The 24,771-nt window shown below is 33.8% G+C and overlaps 1 protein-coding gene across 2 annotated transcripts in view; it reads left to right on the plus strand.

Annotated features, from left to right (window-relative positions):
- Epha3 (EPH receptor A3) overlaps positions 1 to 24,771 on the plus strand; it is a 316,446-nt gene that overhangs the window by 250,252 nt on the left and 41,423 nt on the right. For both annotated transcript variants that reach the window (XM_042676814.1, XM_042676816.1), the window contains exons 8-11: positions 2,656 to 2,758; positions 3,420 to 3,487; positions 9,909 to 10,034; positions 15,387 to 15,572. In XM_042676814.1, the coding sequence (XP_042532748.1) occupies positions 2,656 to 2,758; positions 3,420 to 3,487; positions 9,909 to 10,034; positions 15,387 to 15,572 (483 nt within the window). The remainder of the gene's footprint in view (positions 1 to 2,655; positions 2,759 to 3,419; positions 3,488 to 9,908; positions 10,035 to 15,386; positions 15,573 to 24,771) is intronic.

Raw genomic sequence — 24,771 nt, forward strand, 5'->3', positions numbered from 1 at the left:
TTAACATATTGAACCATGTAGGAACTAAAGAAAATGACTTGAAATTATATTTTATCAATTTACTCAGGCAAGTAGCCTTTTCATTTGATTCTAAATTTGATTCAAATTGGTCTCAAATTAGAAAACAAAATTCCAGTAACTTCTTTTTTACCCTTTCTTCAAGTATGCTTACTTTATATTTTGAAAGTTCTCAACAACAGTAGGGCCCCAGTGGCTCATGCCTGTAATCCATACTACTCAAGTGGCTGTAATCTGAGGATTGCAGTTCAAAGCCATCCTGGGCAGGAAAGTATGAAATATTCTTACCTCCAATTAACAACAACAAAAAAAGTGGTACAGCACCAGCCCTGAGCAGTTTTGCCAGAAACAGTGCCCAGGTCCTGATTTCAAACCCAAGGACAGGCACACACACGCACACACCACGCACACACACACACACACACACACACACACACACACACACACACACACACACCACTCAAGGCCTCTGCTAAAATATAAAATTTCATAAAGTAGTATCTTACTATGGTATTCATATATAATATTATAACAGAAGCACATCTCATACAAATGTGATATGTGTGGGGTGTGTGTGTGTGTGTGTGTAGGTGTGTGTGTGGGTGTGTGTATGAATTTAGGTATTCAGGAGTACTTGAACAAACCACTTATAGGCTGAAAACTGGTTAATATCTGCTGATGACCAAAAAAAATGTAATAATCCAGATCATCTTTTCCATAGAAAATGAACGAATTATGTAGCTATGTGATAAAACTATAATGTATAGTGCAGATTGACAACATGGGGAGCCATGCATTGGTATGAATCATCAGATGCCAGAACCCCTGTCCCTGTCTTGTTTAGTAACCAGTGACATAGCCTCTGGTTGAAGTCCCAGATGGATTCTGAATGTGCAGCAGCTAGTGGCCGTGTGTTTCTCACTACACTCTTCAGCAGGGACATCTTGAGTGGGCAGTGTCCCACCACAGTGTTGTAAACCATTGCGAGTAGCACTGAATAAAGTGCTTCCAGCAGTTTATATTATGGTGTGCTATCCTGTCACACCTCTGAATTTGTTTTTCAGATGCTTTAAAAACTGTGATTTTAAATCTTTTAGATTTTTTAAGAGGGGCTTGGTGATTAATTGGGTGTGGAATGATCAACAGAGGTAAAGAATAAGGAGCTTGCCTATTTGTTAGACTATAATTATAGAGATGATATCTAGATTTTTTGTTACTCTGCAATCTGCATAGTCAACATCAACTGAGTACTCATAAGAACGTATAGTCACAGCCCTAATTTAAGACTGACTGAATCTGCAAATATTGGCAAATATTGCACATTGAAGTTTCAGAAGCATTGACTTGCTCAAGGCTACATAAACTGTCCGTAATGGACCAGATAAATATTTTAATGTCTGTACATATTGTTTGAACATATATATGTATATATGGACATACATATGTATATATTTATATAGAGAGACAGTCTGTGTTGCTACTGCTCACTCTAGGATTGAATTAGTTATAAAAACAAAGAATGGCTGTGTCTGTATTCCAATAAACTCTGAATGCCATAGAAGTATCACATATCAAAATTTTCTCACTTACTTTTTGTTATTTGTGAAAAAGAACCTTCCTATATTCACAACCTATTTTTAAAATGTGGTGTCAAGCCAGACTCAGCTCTCTGGGACATTTTTGCTGATTGCTATTCTAGGTGAATAAATGAACGAAAGAGTGAGTGAATAAATAATAGAGCCATTGTACCAATAAATACCAAGAGAGCTTGTTGGTGGTATATTTGTTGAAATGCATAAGACAAATATTTTAATTTATCTTTTAAATTAATAACAATTAAACGTAATTATCCCAATGTTACATTTACAAAAATACATACACTGTAATATGATTTTTAGCAATCTAATTAATATATATCCTACATCACTGTAGTGAGAAAAATTAAAATCTTGCCAAATACACTGCTATTCAGCAAATCTGTTGAACTTACTCATATCTAACTGGATCTTTAGATAATTTGGTCATTTTGGTGGGTATTCCAATATCTTGTTTCCAGTTTTTGGCAATCATGAATATCCTGTTTTCTTCCACAAGGGTGAATCTTTAAATAAATAGAAACAGAAAGTATTGTCTATGTGCCCATCTTATTTCAGTTACTTTGCAAATAAAACATCAATTTTAAAAATAACCACCAATACTGGTGGTATCATAATTTGGAATCATTTATAATTTCATATTGGGAAACCTTTACCCATTCTCTTTCTTTTGCTAGAATTTCTGATTCATCCAAGAGTTTTGGGGAGAGGAAAAAAAAAACAGTCCTGTATAGTTTCACCATAAATAATTGAGTAATAATGTAAACTGATGATGCTGAAACTATTTGATTTATAAGCGATCATTTCATTTATTAAGTAGAAATTTCAAACCAAATTATGGAAAACATCTTGTTTTGCACTAAATAAAGAATACTTACAACACAGTATTACATAACAAGACACAATTCCACAATTCTGTTAAAAGGAGGATATAACACTTCATTTCCAAGTTATTTCATAAAAATGTTAAATCACACTAGGTAATGATTCTCTTTTCCTTCTTCTTCTTCTTCTTTTTCTTTTTTTTTCTCCAATCTCACAGCTTTCTCCATCTCTGGTGAAAATAGCCAAGTGGTGATGATTGCTATTTCAGCGGCAGTAGCAATTATTCTCCTGACAGTTGTGATCTATGTTTTGATTGGAAGGTGAGTTCACTGTCTGCCTCCTATTCCTTTTCATTGCTGCTTGCCTGGCTGGCCTTCATTGCTCTTAAACTTTGAAGAATGTGGTCAACAAAATATTTTCACAAGTAAGAATGTCTCTATTTGTATTCTATGTCTTTTTCTCCTACCTTTCTTTCCCCTCTACTTTTTGTTCTCTGTTTCCTTTCCTTAGTAATTCTTAATCTTCGTTCTCTAACCCATGCCATTTCTATTTGAAGCCCTCCCCCTCTTTTCCAATTCCTGCCTTCTTTTTCCAATTATCTCCCCAGTCTTCAAACAATCCCAGGTTTCTTTAATATTTTCTTACCCGAAACACTGGTACAACACTTCACAGAACTAATTGTTACCAATGGAGATTTTACCCCCTACATTCATTCCAACAGTAGTTGTTAAAACATACTATAAACACATTCTAAGGCCATTGTAAAACCCAACCTGGCGGGGTCTGCACAGGAGGGAGGCCAGACTACATATCTCATTAGGCAATTCTCCAGGGATCCCCGAAAAATATGAAGTCAACAAGCTTTCCCCAAAGCATTTTATTGTGAAAAAAGTCTAATTTTTGTGTTTTGCATATTCTGAACCTAACTATTATTTTAATTATACTCTCCTTATATGTACTTTCCCTTTGATTTATCTTTAGGTTCTGTGGCTTTAACAAGTCAAAGCATGGTACAGATGAAAAGAGACTTCAGTTTGGGAATGGACACTGTGAGTTTCTGAACTTTGAACATTTTCAGTTTCATCAGCAGTTGATTTATATTCGATAACTTACTTCTTGATGAAGATGATTCAAGAGTAGCTTTTTTTTTACAGGAAAAAGATGAGTAAACTAAATTTATTTTAGGAGAAGAAAATGCATGGCTCTGCATTAAGTAGATTTTTACATGGCTGCAGTTCAGCATATTGAAGTTCAAGCAAAGAGGAACCTGTTGTTTATATTCAAATAATGCCCATGATGAGTAGCAGGAACTAAAGTCAGCTTTGCATGGCTGAAATGCAAAGCGTATCTTCCATTTCCTTATTACTAGTCCTTTGCTAAAAATCTAAATAGGACACTTGTCTTTTCCCTGTCAAGTAAATATAAACAACCTGTGTTTATATAAAATGCCTTACTCTATTTTGTCAACCACCCAGGAAAGAGTCTTTAGAATAAATTGTTTATTTTGGAGTCATTTGATATCCAATCAGTAGGAAAGCCAGTACTTTTTCTTCCATCTTAATACCAACTAATTTGGCCTCTTTTTATATTTTCTAAAAGAAATACCCTGTTAGGTAACAAGCTGTTCACATTTAACAAAAAGACACATTTTCCCCCTCTTAGTGAAACAAATCATTCCATGTGTTTTGTTTTTCTAAACTGTGGCTCAGCTCAGTTCAGCAATTACTGTTCAGTGGACTTAAGAGGAATAGCATGTTCTCACAGAAATTAGTACAAAGACCCTACTCATGCTCAGAAGCTCTAACGTGTCTCCTTATAACTAATGGAGGCTTATACGCATTACTGTCTTTGGCATTTATTCTTCTTGCCTTCTAAAATTGTTTTCAGATCGTCATTCTTATCAGTTATTATATTTGGATCTACCATCTATACCTGGGGTTAAAACTAAAGTAAAAAAAAAAACTCGATTACTTTTCACTAATTTTCAGAACACATACAAAAGGAAAGCCTTTCAAAATTTTAAGTTAGTATGATACGCAAACAATGCATCCATTTTCAGACTCAGCTCTTGTTTTTCTGCCCCATTGATAGAATCATTATTAACTAACTCATTTTGAGAAAATCCAAACTTCTACCTTTTTAATAATTTCACATCAATCTGGATTTTTTTAAACTCGTAAGTTCTACAAAAACACAAAAGAATAGATATATCTGCTCTTCTTTCATGCTTCCAAGCAAATGTGTTACAATCCTTATACATATTGCCTTTATTGGCTTCAATCCTTTTCAGTTTAAGATGGAAAAATTAAATATTGTCTACTCAATGATGAGATCATATTGACTTAGTTACGTTTGGAGGAGCTGTACATTTTATGAATATGGACTTTTGATAAATTTCTGTGTGCTGATTCTAATTAGGTTTTTAAAGCCACTCCGCCCAGCTGTTTTACTGTTTGTTTATGGTAGAGTTCGTTGAAACCTTAATATGTGTTCAGTGTGCAGCATTTTTGGTAGATAAATAAACAAAAGGCCATACATTTTAATCCTAGCTTCAAAACCATAAAGTAACTTATATGCATGTCATAAACTTGCAGCCTCTCAATACTACAGCTGGTTTATTTCAGCCTATGTATTTGGTACTACTTTAAAAAGCTCGAGCTATGAAGTATTCCCTCTAGCCTTGTTACAAATCCTATAATATTGCTTCAAAAGGAAAGAAATGTGTTTTACCTCGTAAGATCCTGTCCCTTTGCCCTCTGTAGCTGGACCTTTTTTACATTTTTGTTTTACTCTCCTTAGGGCAACTCATGCTGGTAAAATGGAAATGTAAATTATTGTGTTTGCACAGAACGAGCTGTAAAGTAGTTCAGCTTAACACGTGTGCATGTGTTTATTATCTGGGTTCCATGACAGAGCCCAGTGACTCTGCATGTTGCCCTTAATTATTGGTGTGAAGGGATTATGCGCCTTGCAGCCTGAATCTCCTGATTCCCAGAACCTCTGGGTAAGCAGTTAAAATCAGCAGCCACAGCCTCACAGCACATAGACCCCTTCATGTGGGGTGGATGTGGGCATTGTGTTGATATTTATAATTTTCTCCAAAAAAGTCATGTGGTGGAAAAGCCGTTTTCCATACTTTAATTAACAGAAGAGAATTTGATATTTTGAGGGGGATGATGTACTAAGTTTAGTATTGATATTTTTTGAAGGGGATGATGTTCTAAGTTTAGTATTTAGTAACAAGGTTAACTCTAAATTCTAAAGCACATTTGAAATTTTAAAGCCAGTGCCTATGGAAAGTATTGAAGACACTGTTCCTGACTGTTGGTTTCATACTCTTTGTTAATTCAAGTGTCAGCAAATATCCTCTTAGGGATTTTTTAGCAAAGTAAATCATTCTAATCATTCACCACAACTTAACTTTATCTTACAGTTAATCTGTCTTTTTTTTTTTCCTTAAAGAGGAATTCTAGATCTCTTTATCTTACTATTAATAAGTAGAAGCAAATCAAAATATATTATTGCATCATTCATCTGATTCAAGTTTTCATGTAAATATAATTAAATTGGCCTTACAAAAAGATTCCAAGAAGATGCTACTTCTTAATATATTGTATTCACTTTGTAATGGTTACTTTTTTATTGTTATTTTTGTTTCTATGGTACTGAGGAGTTAAACCTAGGGCCTCATACATGCCAGGCAAGCACTCTAGCACAAAGCCACATTCCCAGTGGTGGTAGTTGCTTTTATCGTCTTTCTTTTAATACTAAAGCAAGAAATGTATGATAGTGTTCCTTAGTATGTTTCTTGCTTTAGAGATAAAGTATGTTAATATTAATAATTAGAAATGGTTCTAGTATAACAATAGCTATATTGGAGCTCTGTAGTCCACAAGACTCTGACACCTGCTTTTATAGAATTGAATAATCAATATATGAAAGAGGGATACAGGGGCTGGGAAGGTGGCTCAGTGGTAGAGCATGCATGAGGCCCTGGGTTCCATTCCTCAGCACCACATAAGCAAAAAGAAAAAGCCGGAAGTGGAGCTGTGGCTCAAGTGGTAGAGCGCTAGCCTTGAGCTGAATTGCTGAGGGACAGCGCCCAGGCCCAGAGTTCAGGCCCCACGACCGGACGCAAAAATAAAAAAAATTAAAAAATTAAAAAAAAAAAGAAAGAGGGATGCCTACTTAATGTGTTAACTCTAAAGAAATGGTGCTTCTGGGCTTAAAATTCAACCTGGAAGTCTCAATTATACTAATAATTTAAATAGGGCTAGGCATATTTGTTGTAGTAGAGTGCTTGCGTGGCCTAGCATGTGTGAAACCATAGGTTTGAACTTGAGTTGCAGGTGAAGGAAAATTCCAAATAAACATCCTGTATGGAGTAAATAGGCACTGGGGTTTAAACTTGTTGTTGTATGCTTGCTAGAGAGGAACTCTACTACTTGAGCTACACTTCTTACCATTTTTCACTCTGGCTGTTTTTGAGGTAGTAACCTTTGGACCTGGCTAGCCTGAAAGAAGTCTTACTATGCATACTTCTAGCAGCAACTGGCCATGATACCCCATTTAACATTTTTGCATGGAGTTGTTCTAAACCACTGTCTTCCCAACACTCAGCCTCTGTGCAGCTCATGCAATAGATGTGTACTGTGCCTAGCTATTTAAGGAAAGAATCTTAGGAGCTTTTTGCCCAAGCTGGCCACAAAGCAGGATTCCCCAAATCTCTACCTCCCAAGAGGTAAATGAAAAAAGTTTCCAACAGCTTCCCCCTTCCTTCAATCTGAGGACTTTCTATTCTTATATTTGAGATATCAAGGAAAACTCCAGATTGACTTTCCTCAAATACTTCTCCAATCCCAGTCTACCCAAAGCCAAGAATAGGCTTTAAATTTCCACATTTCTGTGAAGTTAACTTAATATTTGTTATTACCTTTTCAAGTTACGCATACGCTGCCTCAAGCTGGTGTCCTGCTGCTTGTTGGCAGTAGCAGGCCAACAGGAAGTAGTTTGTTCCTGTCCCCTTCCCATCTGCTCCTTCACCCTCTGGTCCTCAAAGGATTTGTCAGTCAGCTGCAGGAGTAGCTGCTGCACAGAAAGTAGCAGAAAGCTTCCACCTTGCATATCTGCCAACCACCTTTTCTTTTATAACTCATTGATTTTCACTCAGGTTCTTCACTTGAAATAACTGAAACCCTAATAGGAGTATGCATTACAATAAACTGTTAAAAGGGCATTTATGAAGTTGTCTTGAAATCCTTAAGTGGCCAACTTCCATTGTGCTGAAGACTGTCAGGGACAACTGTTTAAAATACAAACTCTAATATTAGCTCAAATGAAACTAGTCAACACAGTGGTCAATTATTTTTGTGCCAAAGAAATTTTTTTCGTTATGAAGTCATATTGGAAACTGTAATGTCTGACTTTATTTTTGTTAAGTTCAGAGAAAAAGTATTCTTCAATAGTTTTGCATAATAAAAGAAAATATTTAAATTAAGCAACGTTAAAACCCACGAAAGCAACATTATCAATGTTACTAAGATTGAGAGCATAACCAATAATATTTGTAGATATACTATAAAAATTAAATTTTAAAGTTCCTGTTGAAGAATGTTTAGGGAATTTAATCTTCTGAGTCTTCTTTAAAGAGACTTGAGTTTTCTTTTAGATAACGTTTTTTGAACTTTGAGAGACAAATTACATATTGCCTCTCATTTGAAAAAAATTCCAAATGATAGGAATTTTATAAGTATTAAAACACACTCAAAAGATTTCCCTGTTTTTCATAGTTTTTAATTACAGAACATGAAAATGATCACTTTTACAATAACTTAATGAACAAATTACAAGACGATTTATAGTTAAGAAATTATAAATGAGATTTATGTTTGGATTTTAAGTTCTTACTATTATTATTAAGCTTGTAAGTACAATTATGAATATTACTTTAATTAACTTAAAAAAAAGAAAAATTTAGTTGCTTGATAGTATATTAGTGAACAGAGATCATAAGTATGTGTAATGAATTAGATCTGTGTTCAGGTAGCTTCAGATAGAAGATAGGTCTTTTTTTTTTCGATTTATTCATAATTATAGACTATTCTGCCTTATGAAATTCTTTCAGTTCAAGGCAACTGCTTCAATTCTTCTTCCTCATCTCTCCTGAAGACATCTACCCTTAAATATCTAGTTTTGTTTTCACATATGTACATTAAATATTATATGTATATATATATATATATATATATATATACTTTTTGGGGGGTGGGCCTTCATGGGGCTTGAACTCTGGGCCTGAGTGCTGTCTCTCAGCTCTTCAGCTCAAGACTAGCGTTCTACCACTTAAGCTATAGCATCACTTCTGGTTTTCTGGTGGTTTATTGGAGATAAGAGTTTCACGGACTTTCCTGCCTGGGCTGGCTTTGGACAGCGATCCTCAGATCTCAGACTCCTGAGTAGCTAGGATTACAAGCAAGAGCCAGCAGCGCCTGTCTTACATTGAATATTATTTGCCCACACTTCCTCTAACTCCTTGGTTCAAATACTTAAAGAAAATAAAAAATTATATAAATGGGTAAAATAAAATAATAATAAGAGAAGGAAATGTTTAAAACATATCTCAAAATTTATTTATTGTCAGATGTTGCATATGTGGTTATTATAATAAGTATGTGGTTATTATATTGGTTATACAATAACATGACATTACCATTATGTATTAATAGTAATTATACTGCTTGATCATTTCAAAAGCATCTTCATTCCTAAAGTCTACAATAAGATATATCAGTTTTTTGTTTTTTATTTTTATACACTTTTTTTAAATTGCGAAAATACCATGCAGAAATATTCCAACCTCATTCTTCAAGGAAATAGAGAGGCAATTCAAAAATTCATATGGAACAATAAAAGATCCTGAGTAGCAAAAACGACCCTTAACCAAAAGAACAGTGATGGAGGAATATCAATATCAAGTTTCAAACTCTAATACAAAGCCATAGTAATCAAAACAGCTTGGTACTGACCAAGAACAGACCTCAGGACCAGTGGAATAGAATAGAAAACCCAGAAATGAACCCGCAGAGCTATAGCCATCTAATCTTTGATAAGGGAGCTAAAAAAAATAGAGTGGAAGAAAGACAGCCTCTTCAGTATATGGTGCCAGAAAAATTGGCTAATCACTTATATAAAACTAAAGCTAGATCCTTATATATCACCCTGCACCAGAATCACCTCCAAATGGATCAAACTCCTCGGAGTCAAAGCACTCTGTTTTCTTTTGTTTGTCATTATGGACAGCTTTAAAAAACATTTTTCAACACTTAAGCCAACATCTCTGTCTGTTTCTGTGATATCATAAAATAAAAATTGATGTAGCTTATTGGATTAGAATATTTCAGGCAAAATTATCCTAAATATTTTCTCAATAAAAGCCTTATAAATAATGCCTTTGTTCCTTCCTTTAATCAGTAAAACTCCCGGGACTTCGGACCTATGTCGACCCACATACCTATGAAGACCCTACACAAGCAGTGCATGAGTTTGCTAAGGAGTTGGATGCCAGCAACATATCCATTGACAAAGTGGTGGGAGCAGGTAACTCATTAACCTAGCAATAGTAGTATGCTAATTGCATGTTTACAACTATGACTAAAAATACTACCTGAGGTTGCTCTGTATTCTGAAGCTTGGGTGACATTTTTCTAATTTCATAATTAAAGATGAGCAGTAAATGGGGTATTTAATGGAATTTAATGATTTTAAAGGTGACAGACTTACAAATTGAAACAATGACTGCTTTTTATTTATTAGGTTTCAGAAGTAGTCTCAGTTAATGCTCAATCTTCCCATAGCTATGCTGATCCCCTGTCAAAAACTTATTTGAATAAGTAGGGATACAATAATGTCTCAATTTAAACTAGACCAGTAATTGAAAATCTTCATTTGAATTTTAATACCCTCTTTGAAATTCAAAGAACAATAAAAATGTTATATATGACACTCCAATTTCATTACAACTATTTTGACAGGGTATCATAAATAACCTAAAATATTTTAATTAATTAATTTATTCCACCATAAATTCATGAATAAACATGGAGTTATTGCTAAAATAAGTTACATTTCTCAATAAAACTTTAGGTAAGTATTAAATAAAAATGTTTTGTACACTTACAAATAAGCATTGGGTATCCATAATATGTGGAAACATGCATATCAGAACTACTATTGAAAAATAAAATTGAACTATGCATAATACTACAGAGATAATAATCTCACTCTTAGCTACTGCCTTCAAAACAACTAACAATTTTTATGTTGATATAGGAAATAGAGTGAATAGGGAAATTTACTTACTGGATTATTAATAACTTGTCTGACCATATTTTCTCCAAGTGCCATATTTATGTATTCATGACTAAGGCTTCTTTATACAAACATGCATGCATTTGTCACTATTTTTTTCTGTAGATAAAAGCAGTATCTAAAGTATTCAAGAAAGAAAATTTGACTAATTTGTTTTATCCCAATGATATATTTTTCTAAACTTTCTACAATTGTTCCAAGTACCTTATGTTCCTAAAAATTCAAGTATCCAGATGGCAATAATTATGAAACTAGTATTCATAGAGGATACTAATATAGATATTCTGTTTTGCACAAAGCAAGACTTGAACATGTGTATGTCACCACATATTTGTGGTAATCTAGTACCGGAACAAATGTATGCTGAGTATCCTGTTTATTGGGTTAGCCTTGTTTTGTGAACAGCTCTGTGACCTGGAAGGTTTATATTTGGCTTGGTTTTAATGTTGATCCACAGAGTACACTGCTTTCCAGCATGGAATTTTCAGTAGCACAAGCAGCACCTGATCTTTGCACACTAATCTGGAGCCCAATGAGAGGAAGAATAGCTCACTTATCCACAACCTAGGTCCAGAAGGTCAAATAGCAATCATCATGACCTTGAAATCTGAGGCTCTCTGCACTGGTAAAAAGGCTTTCTATGGAGACATTGACATAGCTAGTTAGCCAGAACATAGAGTTGTGAGGCACAGTAAACCCGAATGTTCATGAAAGATTAGACTAGAACCCCTTTGCCTTTTCTTTCTTAAAACATATAACTAAACAATGAAGCCTAACCTCATATTGAGAGATATGTAAGCCAACACTCTTGACTATCATTTTAAGAACAATGATGCTGTGCTTATTTTATTTTTAAATAGTTATTTGATTAGTTGATGACATTTCTCCTGGAAAAATTCAATATATTATGTACACACAGTATAAGAATTTCTTGATTAGAATGTTTGTCACCACCAAGAATACAACATAGAATCAAGACATTAAAAGATACCACACACATACACATACACATACACATAAATACATACACATAAACAAGTGAAATAATATACAGATATAATGATGGTGTATAGACACATTTCTTAAAATTGTTCAGTAACAATCACATAAGCTAACATTGCATAATTGTTTTAATTTAATAATATTTATTTTTTTTATCTGTCATGGTATTAAGATGGAAGCCAGGGTCTTGCTAGACAAGTGCTATATAACTAATCCATGTCACCACCCTCTAACATGAAATTTGCTTGTTAACAATCCATTTACTTTTTTTATACACCATTCTTAATAAAAAAAGAATTTAAACTTATCCATCATAGTCCAATACTAAAAGTTCTAAATAAAAGACTATTCTTAGTCTAATCTTGTTCACCAGGAAAAATACTTTTAGTTTTTTGAATTTGCAGAAAGAGTATATATGTTATACATGTGATTGTATGTATTGCAATTCTCTAATTTCATGTCAGACAATGTATTTGGATAAATGTTCCAGAAATCCTCATTTACCTAAAAGATCCTAAGAAAAAATTATACCTATTGCAATTTATAAACTTAATGTTGAGCCATGAATTATCATCTCCAATTAGTATACTTCTATTGGTGGGACTGCAAAATGAATAAAAAATTCTAGTGTAATTTTGGAAAACCACTGTATTTTTTTCAAATTTAAAACTTGTAAAAACTTATTTCCAAGTTTCAAAGTATGCTAAGCATTCACTTCTTATTTAATTTCATTAGCTTTTAAAATAGATATTTGTATGTCTATCTCAGTGGATGGAAAAAAAAGGAGCTAAGTATTTGAACATCCATTGTCATATCAAAGCAAGAAACCATAGCTAGAATCCTTTATTTTCCACTCTCAAAGCCCGTGCTGAACACTGACCATCACAATGGTACATCATTTGTAAGATTTTTGTAGGCATTAAATGAGATGATTCTTGCGAAGAGATTGATGCTGACAAATAAGCCTTGCTCAATAGGTACTGAAGTATGAGAAGGGTTCAGGGAGACATGATCACTCTGCTTTTCATGAATTCTGTAAATTTGTCCATGAATCCCACTTAAAATAAAGAAAATAATCTCTAATTGGCTTACTTAAAATGTGAAATCTTATCCTTAATCTTTCTAGAACAGTCCTCTTAGAAAATGTTTTCTTTGGAAATACTTACTCAGTAAGATATGAATCTTGCTATCATTACCATCACATTAACATCTCTTATTTTAATATGGAATTTGGCAACTTCTCTTATAGTCATATAGAATCTTGTAGTTTCCAAAGATGTTTATATTCATTTGTCAATTTGATCTGAAAAGAAACATGAGTGTGGATAGATAATTTACCCTTCCAAAGTGGGTCTAAATTCAGGGAATAAATAGTACCAACATATAAATGCTACTTGTCATGCATTTGACCCTGGATCTAGTACCTCACATACATTAATTAACTGTACAACAGTCTTATCAGATAAGCACAATTGTCACACCTATGGTATAGATAAAGAAATGGAGGCACAGAAAGGTGAAGATACATAAAAACCACAAACCCAATAAGTAACAGAGCAAGAATAAGCCCTAAGCTATTTGGCTCTGGGATTGATGTTCTCCACCACAGCTCTGTACTGTCTCTTCTATAAACTGACAAGTGATATGTCGCTAAGTGGTGATGGCATCTGAATTTAAAACATGATCCTTTATACCATGTTGACTCATGAGAATGGCAGAACTTTCAGGAAATGAAAGTTCATTATGAATACCTCTGTATGGTTTACTCAAACGTAATGTTTATACAAAGCGAACTGGAGCTCTCTGGCAATGTTCAGATAACTCTGGATAAGGCAAGAAACTCTTACTCTTGCTTACAATTCTAATTTTTCATCATAACATCTCCTTCTCCTAATAGTGCTTGTCTGTAGTTATACATTCTGCCTTGGATTTAACAAAACCAGAGATGGTTCTCAGGCCCTCTCCCTCATTTTGTCTATAATCCTTAGGACATTATAACTGTAAGGATTGCTATCCTTTCCCTTCTTTGTCAAAAAAAAAAAAAAACTAATTTTTTTTTACCATTACATTGCTTTATTTTTCTCAGTGTCTGTTCAATTGTTGCCAATTGATGAGTATTTGTTAAATAATTACATGTGCTTCTGCTTTTGGACTTTAAGTGACTTTTCCAAATTACAGTATATATCATTGCTTTGCAAGAAGAAAACTGGAATCCTGTTGAAGGGTCATGTCGAGGGGAGGGTAGAGCTTCCTAGAGAGATACAAGTGAGTTGTTGTCCTAGAGCAAGAAGCTCTAGCAGGGCAATCTGCTACTTTTCTGGCTCAACTCATTTACTTGGGGATGGTTGGGGGTGGGAGGTGGTGAGTTAGAGAATCATCTCACTTCTCTCTGCTGAAACAAAATATTAAAACTGACTTTTCTAAATCACAGGGACATTAGCTCAAGAATATTATTCTATTCCATAGAGAAGCAAATGATTTTTTATTTTTATAGGTTTTTTTTAATTTTTATTTATTTTTTATTGTGAAAATACCGTATAGAGTGGTTGCAATTACATGGGCAAGATAATGAGTACATTTCTTATCAAGCATTGTAGCCTCCTCCTTTGTTTCTCCTTCCCATCTGTACTTAATCCTAGAATATTTCCGGAAAACATTCTTGTTCAATTTAAAACCTTGTTCAATACTAAAATTTGTGTGTGTGTGTGTGTGTGTGTGTGTGTGTATGTGTAGAGAAATAGAGAAATAGATAAATAGATATAGTCTCTGTTCTAAGCCAGGTCAAAATCTGATGAGGGTGGTAAGTAAAGCTCTTTAATAGTAATGTACATAAAAATAGTGATTAGTCTAAATCATTTTATACATTGATTGGACTCAATTACTTAATAGTAAACAACACTTAGCATCCAACTTCTGGATTAATCACACATATTTTGGAAATAAGATTTTCATGTAGGACATTAAACATAAGAAAATGTTTCCATAATAACTTTTAGACAAGACAGGCTATTTAATTTGATACTCTTATGCAATTGGTCTTCTCCCAGAAGCCCAGAAAACTTTATAGCTAGCATGCCAATAATGCAACAAACCAATACTCCAATAAATGGAATTGATAGCAGATGTTTCCTTTCTCATTTTCTGAGAGTTTGAGTGTATAGCCCCATTGGTCCTCACAGTAAAAATAGAATAGTTAAAAACATCTGAAATTCAGCACAATATTCAAGTCATAATATCTGTGCCAGCCTGTTTGTTACCCTGAAATGATGTTAGCTATTACAAGAAAGGGTGAAAAGTCTGATGCATGCAGCTTTTAGCTTTCTTCTTATTTTCTCATGTTACAGTTTTCGTAGTGTCATATTTAAGATTCCACGGGCACTCTCACAAGGTCTGTTTTCCACTATGTTGTGAATATCTTGGGCTTTTCCAGACAGTCTCATTTTCTCATCTTCTGTAGTAACTTGGAGGCCTATGAAAAACTATAACTGCTTGCTCTTTCAAGTATTTGCTCCCTATCCAGGCTAGGATAGATGTGCTATGTAATTATTTGCATTCTGTTGCTTTCCTGCATTCCACCAGGTGAATTTGGAGAAGTATGCAGTGGTCGCTTAAAACTCCCTTCCAAAAAAGAGATTTCAGTGGCCATCAAAACCCTGAAAGTAGGCTACACGGAGAAACAGAGGCGGGATTTCCTGGGAGAAGCAAGCATTATGGGACAGTTTGACCATCCCAATATCATTCGACTGGAGGGAGTTGTTACTAAAAGTAAGTAAGGCTCTAACACTTGCTTTTCCTGCCTTTCTAGACAGCAAGTATATTGAAGTAATAGTATTTTGGACATGCTTTTCTTTGCTTTTTTAAATTTTTTATTGTGAAAATATCGTACAGAGAGGTTACAATTACATGAGCAAGGTAATGAGTACATTTCTTATCAAGCATTGTAGCCTCCTCCTTTGTTTCCCCTTCCTATCCCTTCCCATCTCTCCTCCCCCCACCCCAGTGGACATGCTTCTCTAAGTCTTAAAAATTCTTGAATTTTTAACGTAAAATAGTGAGTGAGATATTGGGCTGTGCAAAAGCATGCTGATTAAAAGATTGTGGAGAAGAGAACTGTGGAAAACGTAGAAGAGCAAGGAAAAACAATGATTCAATTTTGACAGGAACTCCCAGCAAGTTGCCTTTTCATTTATTCTTCACCAGCTTTGTTTAAGCTCCCAAATCTTTACCACTGTTGTCCTCCCTGCCCTAGGAAAATTATAGGCATCTTGGGACTGCTTCTGAGCTGGAAACATTGGTTCACAAGGAGACCCAAGGCTTTCCCCCTGCACCCCTCCCCCCTTCTCTTCTCTGTGGATTCCAAATAGTTCTGATCTAGGGTCCCAGGTGGATTTTTGATTGCTCTGGGGGAAGTTCTGGCATTCAGCCCACTATAAAGATCTGAATTTATTTCCATGATGGTTTCTCCAGCCAAGCTCAAAAGGGATCCTGTGAGGCAGATCTGTGATTTTTGGCTCCCATTCCAATGAAAACCCCTTGAGATACCATTGGACCTTTCTTTTTTTTTTTTTTTCTTAGTTGAGGTTTTGGAGCATAGAATGCAGAATAAGTGAAATTGGCAGCAAATTCCTTACAGTGAAAGACAACATATGGCAGAGAGTTTGGCATCCTTTAGGGGATAATTCATTGGCACCACATTTACATACTCTATGGTTACCAACAGACATTACTCATTATGTTTTTCACAATGTTATTCTTCTTTTACATTACATGCACCACTTTCCAAATGGCAGTAATAGTGAGTCTCACTGTAGTGTGACTAAAAGGGCATTTCCTTCTTCATGAAGGCATGGTATAATTGAAATATACTTTGATTTCCTTTGGAGTGTTCATGTAAAATAAATTAAATTAAGAACTTAACAACGTGGAATTACTTAAACATATGCTATATGCCCATGTTAAGCATTTTTAAAAAGTGTTTGAACATTGAATGCTAGGACTGTGTTTGCCACCATTCTTCCCACCCATTCACCTTAAGACCCACCCTCCTCACACCAAATGGATTTCAGCTTCTTAATCATAATATTCAGTGTACATTGTTAAAATGGAACTGAGTGACTTGAGGAAGCTGGTGAGGCTGGCATGCTGGGAGAGAATGCTGGAAGCGAAGACACTGTTCAAGATGCATGATATTAGGAATCTAATATGTTGAAATGGAACCCCTTTGTTTATTAAAAAATATTTGTTTCTTGACTCTGTCCTCTGAAAAATTGTGCCACAATGGTAGTTATACTGACCTTTCTTGTGAAAATATCAGATTATAAGTTGATGTGAGCAAGCTTGCTCAGTTTGCTTGGCTTGCAGGTAATCCTACCACTTGAGCCAGATCTCTAGACATGTTTTTTTGCTGTTTATTTTAGATGGAGACTTTTAGACTTTTCTGCCAAGACTGGCCTCAAATTGTAATTTTCCAAATCTCATTTTTCTGAATAGTTATACTTACAGTTATGAGAAACTGGCACCTAGCATCTTTTTCATTTTTTTTCATTTTTTTAACCAGTAAGACTGGTTTGGGAAATGAATGAATCTATTTGACTTTCAGGGAAAGACCATACTATTTTATATCTGTAGAATTTCAGTGACATGTTTCACTGAGAGTTTCATATCATTTAGCCATTTAGCATCTGATGTCATCCTAATCAACTGGACTGTCCTTCAGAACTGGAGATTTACTGAGGAGGAAAATAAAATCACTTGTGCTTAGATATTCTTCTAAACTTTAATTTCCATGATGAAAAGTTTTCATCTTCTTTAATGGAGTATCTGTTATTTTTCTGATTTTGTACTATGGCATAATTTTATTTTTCATTGATTGATATTCTGTGAGTTAGATATAATCACCTCTTTTACCTTTGAACAAACAATTGTAAATCATGATTAGATTGTCTGGCTAGAAAGTGCTAAATATAGCATGGAGAATATGGATGTTTCTTTTACACTCTACCTGCATATTGGAACAAACACATGTTTTCATGTTATATTCATAGATTCTAATTATTTATTTCTTTATTTTAAAAGTGCTCCCTCACAACTTCACCATAGCAAGGCAACTTTCTTGTTACAAGAAAAAAAAGTTTTAGATAATTTATTGCTGTCAGAATCTGAAACAAAATGATTCCAAAGATAACCAGAATGGTGACTAACATAGAGCCTGATCAAAATAAGTACTTATTTCATTGTGGTTGAGGAGCCAAAAATTAACTAACTAAATGAGACAGAGAGAGAGAGAGAGAGAGAGAGAGAGAGAGAGAGAGAGAGAGAGAGAGAGAGAGAGAGAGAGAGAGAGAGAGAGAAAAGAAAGGAAGAAAGCATGGAAAGAGGGAAGGAGAAGAGAGAGGACTAAAGAAAGAAGGGAGAAGTATCATCTACTATCTTCCAGTGTTTTAATGAATGCATTCTTAAAGAAGTACAGTTACATAACTGATTGCATTTTTCAGGGAGTGAGGGAGAAAATAATTGTGTTTTAACATGGACAGAGGCATCACTTAAACTCTTCAATATCTATAAGTAAGAAGAAATAGATAGTAACGACTATCGAAGTAATTATGTTTAAATTTGAGCTTACAGATAGGTTCTAGTATTCTAGCCAATAGAATTTGATTTTATTCATTTGAGTGTTCTAAATGACAAAAGCAATCTTTTAAATTTTAATAAAAGCAAATATTAAAACATAATTACTGTTATTTTTCCTTCAGATGTAAAAAATTAAATAATCTAATATGAATTATCATCACAAACAAATCTATAGAACAATCTCGGAGAGAAAAATTCTGTAAAAAATACATTAAAATGGCTTCTAAAAACTAAAGATATAACACATTAAACATCTTTTTATATCTTATTCTCTAACAGCCTGATATGGATTACAACTGCTTTAGTCTTGAAGTGAGAAATCTAAATTTGATACATCTCCTTGGCCAAATAAGTATGTAAGAAACTGTCAAAGCTGACTCTATAAATCCCATCATCTCATATATTGTAAATATAACAGAGGAGTAACCCCAGAGTTAGATTTGGGACTCATTAGTGGCATATTTAAAAGCTCTAAATCGGGTACCTTTTTCTAATAGAGAGGAAATAGAAGCTCCCTACAATAACGTTTATATGTTACATTTAAAACATAAATATGACACATTGTCATCAAAAGAGATGATCTATTTTGCTGCTAATGTTTTACATTCTAAAACATTTGACTTCTAAATGAATACTCATGTACATACCTGCCCATAAACACATTGGCTAAATAGAGTGATGCAGAATTTATAGCTTATCACATTTCAAATTTTAAAAAAGAGCATATCAATATCTAGACTAAGAATCAGTACATCCAAGATCAAATTCTGACACAACCATACTAATGGTGAGACCTCATAAATCAAACAACTCACATATACATCTTATTCTGTAATGTAGAATTAACAGTGAAATCTTACTTTTTTTTGCGTCTTTAAAATGAGATGAGAACTGGGCATTGCTGATTCACACCTGTAATCCTAGCTACTGAGAAGACTGAGATCTAAAGATGACAGTTTGAAACCAGCCCTGGCAGTAAGTCTATGAGAGTTATCTTCAATAAACTACTCAGAAAAAAGCCAGAAGTGGCATTGTTGCTCAAGTGGTAGAGTGCTAGCTTTGAGCAAAAGAAGCTCAATAACAGCATCCAGGTCCTAAGTTCAAGTCCTAGGACCTGCACCCACACACAACACCCCCCCACCCCCACAAATGCTATGAAAGTATGTAAGAATACATTAGCAAAGAATTATGCAAATCTTTTGCTAAGAGTGAGATAACCATTTAATTTGTGTGTATATAAAAAACATTCTTGAAAAAATTCCTTTCTTCTCTTTTGTCTGAGTGAAGCCTTTTTATTATTGCTATTAATTGTGTGCTTAGAAATACTGTGTCTATTATAATGTATCATTTTCAAATCATTTTGAGAAGGGCCTTTATGTGATCATTACTTTTAATTTGTTTGAATCAAGTCATAAACAATTTTAATGGTATGTCATGAGCCTGAAAATCTTAAACACGAGAAGGTGATAGAGTCTCTGATCTTCAAAGTAGCAGCAAGCCGGGGGACAGGCTTTGCCCAGAACGAGGTACTCACATGTGTTATCAATTTTAGTTGAAGTTCAAAAGGATGAAACTTGATTTTAACAAATGTTTGATATTTCTGCCATCACACCATAAGTTAAATGATGTTTAGATTCCAAGAATAATTCCTATTGGCAATATTTTACCTAGTGAAATAGGAGGAATTAAATTCAATCTAAGTGATGTGTTTTTCCCTCCTTTATTAATTTCTTGGAAATTTAAAAATTGACCAGGAAACTTAACTTAACTGTAATCTTCTATTGTTGAGGAATGTCATGGATGGAGGACTAAGAGGATTTCTCATAATTAAAACAGCCCTCTCTCTCTCTCTCTCTCTCCCTCTCTCTCTCTCTCTCTCTGAGTGTTCACTTTGCACCATCACTAATATAGATTTGGACTTCCTTATTCCCAGTATAGAGGATAAAGGAATATTGTTGGGCTAAGATGGCATACTTTATTAACAATCCCAAATCCTGTTATTTCCTTTCTCTCTGCAAATTTTCTTCTGAGCTTCTTTCAAGAGTATTATATTTCATCTCGAACTCTTAATCTTTCTTTTATGGTCGTACTCGGGTTTGATTTTGGGGCCTTGAGCTTTCTAGGCAGATGTTTACTTAAGCCATATCCCAACTATTTCTTATCATAATCATTTCATATCATATCACATATTATATATTACAGAGCTAGAATAATAATTTTTTGCAAACTCTGATGACACAGGCTGTTATCATACATTTCTGATTACAAGTTTATAAATTCAGAATGTCGATATGCCCACATGAACAGAAATAGGAGACTGTTTCTCAATATATTACTGAAAATGTGAGAACTAGAATAATATATTTACATGTCTAAAGAACTTTAGCTCTTTCCTTTGCATGCTCTATGTATAACCATTGCACTAATCCGCATATTTGGATTAAAACAGAATTTATGTGGTAAATTTCCTCATTTATTTTATTGGATATTTTCTGAAGATTAAATTCACTTTACAAAGTTTATAAATCCTCTTGTGTCCATGTCTTGGAATTCATTTCCCTTAGCATCATCTTATATGGTCATATGTACATAGCTATTGAGATTTTCTGCTCATCTGATAAGATAATCTTAGATGTATACTAATTATTGCAAATAAGGGAGACTGTGAGATCTATGTTTCTTTGGGTCTAGCTTACATAACTTAATATGATTTTTTTCCCAAGTCTTTTCATTTCCTTATAAGTGGGGCAATGTTATTCTTTCTGATGGAAGCATGGAATTCCGTTTTTCTTTGTCATTGCTGTTTTTAATACACTATGTGATTTTTTGTTTCCTTTGTATATTTTTCCCCTATGGTATATCTCCTGTTCTGGTTGTATTTGATTCTGGTACCCTGGTATTGTATATAAATTTATTCAAATTAGGGAAAGGAAAGGGAACAACAGAATGATGAGACAAAGGGAAAGGGGGAAACCAATACAACAGTAATATACACAAGACAATATGTTAGAAATAATCTTTACAACTTGGGGAGTGGGAGTTGAGGGAGTTGGTAGGAGAAAAATGAGGGAAAGGTAGCAAGTTTGACAAGAAATGTACTTATTACTTTACTTATATAACTGTGGCCCCTCTGTGTATCACCTTGAAAATAAAAGAAGGAAAAAATTACAAGACCATAATTCTCAATGTGTACAAATACTACCTTTTATTATCCATAGTAACTATCCTAAAAGAAGAAAAAAATTCACTCAGTATATACAAGTAGTTTAGTAGTTCAGCAGATATCTGAGCATTTCTGGTTTTACACAAACTTTTGTATTAAAGGGGAAAAGGAACACCCCAAACTCAGATGCATACAATTGCCTTAATGCAAAATCGCTACAATCAATATCAGAAGGTAAAATAACAGGTCAGCATAATGAATAAGACAAAATTGAATCACATTAGAATGGTTACAAAACTGTAAAGAACAATGGGTTAAGTGTGTATAATTTTAGATATCTTAAAAATAATTACATTTCTGTTTGAAAGTGGATATTATTATCTAAGAATTAATATTTGAAACTTGTAAAGAAAAATATGTTTATGGTTGACTGTGTATCTATCATATCACTTACTCTTCTTTTTGTAAAAAATGTGATGGAGAAGTTTGTGAAAACAGCGGTGCTTAACCTGGAATTCTTAGTTATTTTATCTCTCCTACCCACTATCATCGAACAGTGATTCAGTAACTAGAAATATCTCTGAATCACTATGGATAGTTGGTAAACAAATGCATTTAGTAGACTTACTCATTTGTTTTTACTATGTGAAAAATCAACATTTCTTCCATATATTTATAAGTAAATATAGAAACAAAATGGGAGTCTGGCACAGGTGGCTCATGCCTGTAATCTAGCTACTTAGGAGGCTGAGATATCATGATTTAAAGCCAGCCTTGGAAGAAGCCTATGAAAACTTCAATTATCCACCAAAAAGCCAAAAGTAGAGCTGTAGCCCAAATGATAGAATGCTAGCCTTGAGCAAAAAAATATTCAGGGACATTGCCCAGTGCTCAAGCCCCAGGACACACACAGATACAGAAACAGACATAGACACAGATACACACATGCACACACACACCAACTACAAACCTGTTTTGTTCATTTTGATAGTTTTATTCCATCTAGTTATTGACCATTTTAGAAGTCTATGATATATGCCAGATAGATTTTTGAGTCTCTGTTGATAATGAATGATGTAGGATTTGTTTTGAGTATGTAGGTCATATTATTTGCAAATCAAAATGCATGTAAAAGAGCTTGCACACTTGTGTATCAATATTGCATACTATGAAGAGTTGTCATTTTATAATTTCCTAGTACATTTTATGCATATTAAAACTAACTCTGGCCACTATTCCAGAAAGTCTTTTTCTTTAACTATATTTATCAAAATCATGATCACAAGGGAAACTCTTAGTACTGATTTCCAAGGTAGAACATTTTGATTCTGTTTACTTTTGTCTGTACATTTGGTTTCCTGAATCTTTGAACTTAATGCAAAGCACATTTCCCAACTTGCCCATCTTAACTGAAGTGTTTACAAATACCTAAATTACAGAGTTAAAGACAGCCTGATCTGATTTCTGAATGGTCATGGAGCTTTGGCTTAATTGACTGGGTTGATTTTTAGCTACTTCTATTTCCCTTGCCAAACATTCTACTCTATATGCTAATGGGAAATGAAATGGTCATAAGGCTGAAAGCCAGAGGAAGTGAGTGATAAGCAGAGGTCTGAGTAATACACAGATTCAATAACTGGCAGTGAAAAGCAAGGTATTTTGAACTCCCTTGGAAGCATGCATTTGTAGCATGTTATGCTCTTCAGGATTATATTAGGGAAGGAACAGAGACAGGAGATGATCTATAGAGAGCACATTCACTCATTCACTTATTCATTCATATATTTGCTCATTCACTCAAGCCTTCATTTCATTAAAAGTCAGGTCTCTGATAAAGTTAAATAGGAACCAAAAAAAATTGGTTGAGTCTTCCATTTCCCTTAAATATATTGAAATTGAACTTTAGCTAGAATTTGTTTAACAGCAAATTCTGACAGCTCAGAATTCAGGTTAAAATAATTTTTCAGATATTACTAGATCACAACGTTAAATGTGATATGGTACCCAGAAAGTTAAATCAGCATATTAGTTAAATTGAGCATTGCGTTAACTGACTATAATATGCATGAAAATCATGAAAAAATTTATAGAATTTAAATATTTTCCTCACTCCAATAATCAAGACATCTCTCCTATGATATATTCAAATAACTAAATATAGTGTGAGTAGCTTTCATGTTACTGAATGATAATTCTCAACAGCATAGATTCAGAATTTTTACATATAAAAAGAAATAGGAAATAAAGTTTGATATTTTCTAGCATCAAAATGGCAAACTAATCTTCATAAGATAGAAGGTACTTATGAAAGCAAATGATAATTGTGTTAGATTTAAGACATTCATGCTTGAAGACTTTCAGCAGAATTCAACTTAGAACTTCTCAAGGTGGAAAAGGAATAACTTTCTTGTAGCATGAAAGGCTTGTCATCAAGACATCATGGCATCAGCAAAGCAGAGTTAAAATGTGATGATATATGCAAGTTTTAAACTCAGACCATGTCAGAGATTTGGTTTACTACTGGATATTTTTTTTACAAAAATAACTTATTTCAATGCACAGTGTTCTCCATTGAAGAAGAAAAAGAAAAAGAATGCATATTATTGAAGCATAAGTATACCATGAGAATTAAGTGCTAAAGCATATGAAGTACTCAAGACTGTTATAAACTTCTGTTCAAAGAAGAAACATTGGGATTTCCCAGATATCAGACGTATCTATTTCCCAAATTTATATTTTTATAATGCTGGTTTCTAAAATTAATTTCTTTGCTGTCAGTGTAATATATCTAGAGTAATATTTAGCTTTGTTCATATGGCATTATTATTAGTAGTAGATGTAGTGCTACAGTACACACACACACACATATATATATATATATATATGCTTTTAATTAAAATTACCCTATTGGCATGCAACAATCAATTAAATCATTATTCCTTGTTAAACATTTATTCTAGTTCTAGCTGTATATATCCACAATACTTAAGAATACTATGTTTGGTATTTGAGATTTTATATGTTTATCTCATGAATAGCACAGTGTGTAGGCTACAACTCTTGACTTTATAATTTGTTTACTTCATGACATTGAGACACTTATCTTTGCTGTATCAAGATTCTTAAGTACAATGATAATTATACAATTAATGTATCTAATCAATCAGTATT

The sequence above is a fragment of the Dipodomys spectabilis genome, unplaced genomic scaffold (assembly GCF_019054845.1).
Source record: "Dipodomys spectabilis isolate Male_0828 unplaced genomic scaffold, ASM1905484v1 ptg000032l, whole genome shotgun sequence".
NCBI lineage: Eukaryota > Metazoa > Chordata > Mammalia > Rodentia > Heteromyidae > Dipodomys > Dipodomys spectabilis.